This window comes from Petaurus breviceps, unplaced genomic scaffold (genome assembly GCF_028583685.1).
Source record: "Petaurus breviceps papuanus isolate PSGF00001 unplaced genomic scaffold, PetGlider_PUasm1.0 90895, whole genome shotgun sequence".
Taxonomy (NCBI): Eukaryota; Metazoa; Chordata; class Mammalia; order Diprotodontia; family Petauridae; genus Petaurus; species Petaurus breviceps.
Window position 1 is genome coordinate 14998785 of NW_027187372.1, and position 6264 is coordinate 15005048.

General features: G+C 34.7%; 1 protein-coding gene across 1 annotated transcript in view; it reads left to right on the plus strand.

The window, feature by feature from the left end:
* Positions 1-2671, plus strand: part of RGS21 (regulator of G protein signaling 21) — a 33569-nt gene extending 30898 nt beyond the window's left edge. Inside the window, exon 4 of the mRNA XM_069074327.1 lies at positions 2468-2671. Coding sequence (XP_068930428.1) covers positions 2468-2671 — 204 coding nt within the window. The remainder of the gene's footprint in view (positions 1-2467) is intronic.
* Positions 2672-6264: the final 3593 nt, after the last annotated feature.

Below are 6264 nucleotides of genomic sequence, written 5' to 3' on the forward strand. Positions count from 1 at the left end.
AAGAGAAGAGAAGAGAAGAGAAGAGAAGAGAAGAGAAGAGAAGAGAATCTGCTTCATGGAATTAATCATTGAACCAAAGGGAGCTGATGAAGTCACCAAGTCAGATAGCATATAAGAAAAAGAAAAGGGAAAAAAAGGACAATCTTAGAAGTTAGTAAGCATGGAAATCTAACAAAGAATCTATGGAGTACAAGAGGCAAAGGACAGATTATCAAGGGGAGAAAAGGGTTACTGATAGTGCCAAAGGTTGAAGAGACATAAAGAAATATGAAGATCATGGAAAAGTCAATAAATTCAGCAATTAACATTGGAGAGAGAATTGTCAATGAAATGCTTAAGTCAGAAGGCAGGCTACAGAAGGTTTAGAAGAGACTGAGAAGAGGAATAAAGGCACCTAGGATAAATAGCATTCTTTTTTTTCTTTTTTTTAATTTTCTTTTTTTATTTTTTAAAGCAATTGGGGTTAAGTAACTTGCTCAAGGTTACACGGCCAGTTATTTCTGGGTATGGCACTAAGTATCAGAGCCCAGATTTGATCCCAGGTCATCCCAACTCTGGGGCCGGTGCTCTTACTCGCTGAGCCACCTGGCAGCCCCTGGTAAATGGCATTCTTGGTAAGTTTAGCTGAGGAGAGTATAAATAAAAGATAATAGCCAGCAGGGATGGTAGAATTAGTGAGAATTTTTTTGTTTCTTTTCTTTAGGATGGGGCAAAACATGACCATGTTTTGTTTTGTTTTGTTTTGTTTTTTTAAGACAACAGGGGAAGAATGATTCTATGGGGAGAGAGACTCAAGATTATAAAGGGAGAGTGGGAATAATAGTGGGGCAATACAGAAATGTGGTGTTAAAAGTTTAGCAACTATGGTCCCTGGAAAGAGAACACTAGTTTAATCTGCATCATTAACACTTCTTAAAACAACAAACAAAACAACCAATCAACTCTCATTTGTAGTGATTGCTGATTTGTGAGATGTATTTAGTTTTCACAATGAAAATTTAACATGAGATGGAAAAGCAGATTAGAGCTGACTCTAGTACAGTCCTGCGAGCAATCTGTTAGAAAAGAGGGTAGAGAAGGGAGGGACTGGGATCAATCGTTCCTGAAGAGCCACCTCTTCATGTGAAACAGGGATGATGGAAATGAAAGTGAAGAAAGATACCTGAGAGATGTGAGATAAGGGGAGAAGAGGGAGAGTTTGGTGAATGGTCACAACTTTATTTTATGAAGTATGAATCAGGGTCTTCAAGAAAGGGTAGAAAGGGTGGGTGCTTATAGGATGATTAAGAAGGGATGTTTCTGATGATAGAGGACTACCTTGCCACACTGAGAGACCAGTCTAGATTATGTAACCTAAGTTTTGCTGTTCAGCAATTTTCTCCAGTTCATTTCAGCAAGCACATGACAAGAAAGAGAGGGCAGAAGTAATCTAAGGTTTTGATTGACAAGGTGTGATTGGTGATCGCAGGGTAAGACAATCAAGTAGAGAAAGTAATGTAGAGTGAATTGTACCAAAGGGTCTAAATAGGGTTGGGAGGATAGTGTAGCCAATTCAGTGATAATGACCTGGAAGATAACTGAAGAGTGAGGGACTAAGAGGTCACAGTGATGATGAAGAACTGGGTGTGTAGTAATGTTGATTAGGATAAGAAAAAGAAATTTCAGGATTCATAAACATGGAATTGTAACACTTCTGAGTATGGGAAGTTTTAGGGTGTTACCATCTCTGTGAATAGGGGAAGTGGAGTAGAAAAACAGATTGTGATAATTTAGGAGATTGAAGAATGGGGAAGTTTGGATATTTGAGGAACAATCAATATGTATTTTAAAGTCTTCTAATGAGTAGATGTGTTAGTGTTTTATTTGATCTATTAGGAAGATACAAAGGACTAGAAAAAAAGAAAAGAAAAGAAAGGAGTCCTTGGGGTGTAGAAATAGGAAGGGATTAGCAAATATTGTGTAAAAAACATTTCTCTTTTGGGAAATATTTAAATGACTTTTTAAAAACTAGATCCATAGGGGTGGCTAGGTGGTACAGTGAATAGAGCAACAGCGCTGGAGTCAGGAGGACTTGAGTTCAAATCCAGCCTCAGACACTTGATCACACTTACTAGCCATGTGATCTTGGGCAAATCACTTAACCTTATTGCCTTGCCTTCCCCCTCCAAAAAAAAAGCAAAAATAAAAATAAAAATTGGATCCATAGTATATGATTAAATTTCTTCCTTAATTTACCATTTGACAATTTTAAACAATACTTTTAACTGTGTTTCTTGTCAATGCCATTTCACTCAAGCATTGTAGAAAGCATTCATCAGACTGAATAATGAAAGAATGACCTTCCTACTATTTTGCTTCAGATCTACTTTGTGTTTTGAAAATAAATTCAAAGCACATTTGCTTCTGTAGAAAACTCGGAACCTTCAATACAGTCTAACACTATATTATGTTACCTTATTTCCCATAGATTAACATTGACTTCAGCACCAGAGACCTCATCTCACGGAATATCTCAGAACCAAACCTCAAATGTTTTGATGAAGCTCAGAGGTTAATCTATAGTCTCATGGCCAAGGACTCTTTTCCTCGTTTTCTAAAGTCAGAGGCTTATAAGAAACTGGTAAATAGCCAACAGGATGGAAATCATAAAAGATGGCTCCCCTTTTTGTGAAGAAGGTAAATGTTAACAATTAGAGTCTGCTATTGAACCAGAGTGATATTGAACTGTGTCTGAAATATTCTACTTTATGGCTAAATTTTAGAAATATAAAATTTCGATAGGATTCTTTCATTACAAAGTTGAGAAACTTTTATTCTACTGACAGAAGGGGAAAAATTTTCAAAGTATATATCAGTCCTAGATTTCTAAATAATTTATTTAGATTCTGTTAATTTTACCAGTTATTTTAAAATCTCTACCTAACAGAATGTAGAAGAGGGTTTTATAGAGGTATAATAAACTCTTTGATGACAAGTAGAAATTCTCCTAATACTAAAATATCAAGGAGCTATGAATCTTCATATTACAGAGTGGGATGATGTATAAAATTATGCTCTTCATTCTGAGTATCATTCCTGTTGTTTAAAAACCTTATGTCTATAAAAAAAAATGAGCATTTAATCCAAAGAAGGTCTGTTTATGTGTTTATTCTCCCATTTTCATGGAAAAGGGAATCACATTTTCAAAACAGGATATGTGATTTACCTAGCCAGTCATTTTCCCTTGGCAGCTAAAGAAAAAGGCAACAAAGCCATTTGTAGATAAAGAGTAAGGTTACATCTAATGATCACCAAAATTCATGATTAATATCAGTTCAATGAGGGTTTAGTAAAATATTTCCATTCTACCAGAACCTGACTCTTGACACAAAGAACTGGAATTCAAATCTTGCCTTTGATATTTACTAGATGATTTTGGAAAAGATTCTTAATCTCCCTTGGCCTCAGTTTTCTCATCTTTGAAATAGGGGAGTTGAAACAGGGGGCCTTTGTCCCTTCTAGCTTCTGGTTTGTGATCCTATGGAGATAGCCTCCATATATAAAGTTAGTACTGAGCTGAAGTGAGGGATTTTGTATAGAACTAATTTTGTTAAATGGGGATGTTATTCACCTATTTAGTAGGACCATACTTATGAGTAAATAGAATGAGGGTCTAACAAGAGGCAATGGAGCATGATTTCCACCCTATCATCCAACTGTGGAAAAAAAGAACATTATTCCTATACCATCTAATCATTTTCACATAGGAAGCAATGATAGCTTATCCATGTAGATTATCTACTCAAAACATTCCCAGATACTTCTTATCTAAATCAGTTCAAAAGTTATAAAATTACACTTCCTCTTACAATTAGGAGTAGATTAATTTTTTCCTTTTTCCCTTCATTCTACAAGCTTTTAGTACATACCTTCTATATGTCAGGCACTATATTGGTATTGAGGATGCAGAAACAGAAACTAAGCTACTGCATTCAAGTAGCTTACATTCTAATGGAGAAAATCACCTGTACCATGGCAATACAAAGTAATGAGAGTGGGGGATAGGAGGAAACAGAAGAACTTGCATTCCCAGTGACAGACAGAGAGTCATGGTCAATGAAATGATGAAGAAATACCTTTTGAAATTATTAGTGTTCCATTACTTAAATGCACTTACACTGTTGTCAAAAGATTTTTTGTTGTTTTTCCTAGTGGGGATAAAATGGGTAAAAGACATTGCTATAAAAAAGCAAACAAAACAAAAGCCTAATATGACAACAACAAAAAAAAGGAAAAAGTTGAATGTTGGAGGGAATGTGGTAAAACTGGGACACTAATGTACTATTGATGGAGTTTTAAACTGATCTGTTCTGGGGAGCAGTTTGGAATTATGTCTAAGGGGCTATAAAACTGTGTATACCCTTTGATTCAGCAATACCACTGCTAGGTCTATACCCCAAAAAACATCCAAAAAAAGGGAAAAGGACCTATTTGTGCAAAAATATTTATAGCGGAATATTTTTTGGTGGCTAAGAATGGGAAATGAAAGGGATGTCCATCAGTTGGGGAATGGCTAAACAAGCCAAGTGGTATATGTTTGTAATGGAATATTATTGTGGTGTCAAAAATGGCAAGCAGGATGATTTCAGAAAAACCTGGAAAGACTTCTATGAACTAATGCATAATGAAATGAACAGAATCAGGAGAATTTTGTGCACAGTAACAGCAATATTGTTCAATAAAGAATTGTGAATGACTTAGCTATTCTCAGCAATACAATGATCCAAGACAATCCCAAAGGACTAATGATGAAGTTATACTATCTGCCTCCCAGAGAAATAACTGATATTGGTTGAATACAGTCTGAAGCATGCTATTTTTCACTTCTTTCTTTCTTTTTTTTCCTTTCATTCTGGTCTTTTTATACAAAATTACTAATATGGAAATGTTTTATATAATTGTAAAACAGAAAAACAATTAGCCTGTGGTTTATTTAACATTGTTAACATAGCAGTACATGAAAATTATAAAATAAATAATGGATGGATCAGATCATAGTTCAATAAACATAGCTTTAATTGTGGCAGCAATGATATAAAACTATTAGTATTTCAATGAATGTAATACTATCTAGGCTATAAACGAACCTACTGGAGAGTTGTGAGTGCTCTATTGAGTTTCTGTGAGAAAAAAACAGTGACAAACTTCATTCTCACCTCCATTTAACTTTATTCCTGCTTAAAGTTACTCAAAAGGGAGGTGTGAATGAATTACAGATTTGGAGTTAACACTTCTGTAGTTTCAATTATGTGAATTCTACAAGAAATAATATGAGCTCGGGGGTGTAGTTAGAGAATAATCTTTCTGAAAGTCAAATTATATCAGGATGCTATTCATCACTTCATTTATTCATGACCAAAACACCTTTGTAAAATTCAAAAGGAATTCACATATAAAAATCGTAATTTTGAGATGATCCTAAAATCATTTGTGTTCTTCCCTTATAGAAAAAAATAAAGCATATAAGTACTATAAAACAGACTTTAAATTTGTAAATATCAAACAGCTGAAACCAACAAATACCTAAAAATAATCTTCACATTTCTATTGCCATTTGTACAATGTTGTATTGATATCTCTGGTGCAATAACACTACATTTAAGAGGGATAAAAATAAAATGCCTACTTTTATTCTTCCAAAGAGCATTAATTTAAAAAACAAAACCAGGTCTCCACATCCACATAAGCAGTAAACCTTAAAGCAAATGCAAAATGAAAATTCATTCTACATTTCTAAATCCAAGTATAGAAAGTTTAATATCAAACAGGATGTGCTATATTATATATACACCAACCTATATTCTTTCAGGATAGGAAAGTTTGTTGCTGCTTCAGTTTCACTTTATTTTTTCATTATTTATTTTTGAAGCAGCCTTCTGATTTGTGGGGGGCTCTCAGGAACTCCATCTATCTATAAAGATAGGTATCTTCTCTGCAATTTATGTTTAGGAAAATTGCCTAAGGTCCTGAGAGATTATCACATGCCTAGGATCACAATGCCAGTATGTGTTAGAAGCATGCCTCTTTCAAGAAAGTTAAATGCCAAGTTTTTTGGGTTTTTTGCTTTTTGAAGGGCAATTGGGGTTAAGTGACTTGCCCAAGGTCACATGACTAGTTTTGGCTGCCCAGTTTTCTACATCTATCCTGAAAGTCCTAATGCTAATTTGTGTCTGTGAAGGTGTTTTTCCATGCAAGATTCCAGTTTAGCACTCACTAGGCTGGAAT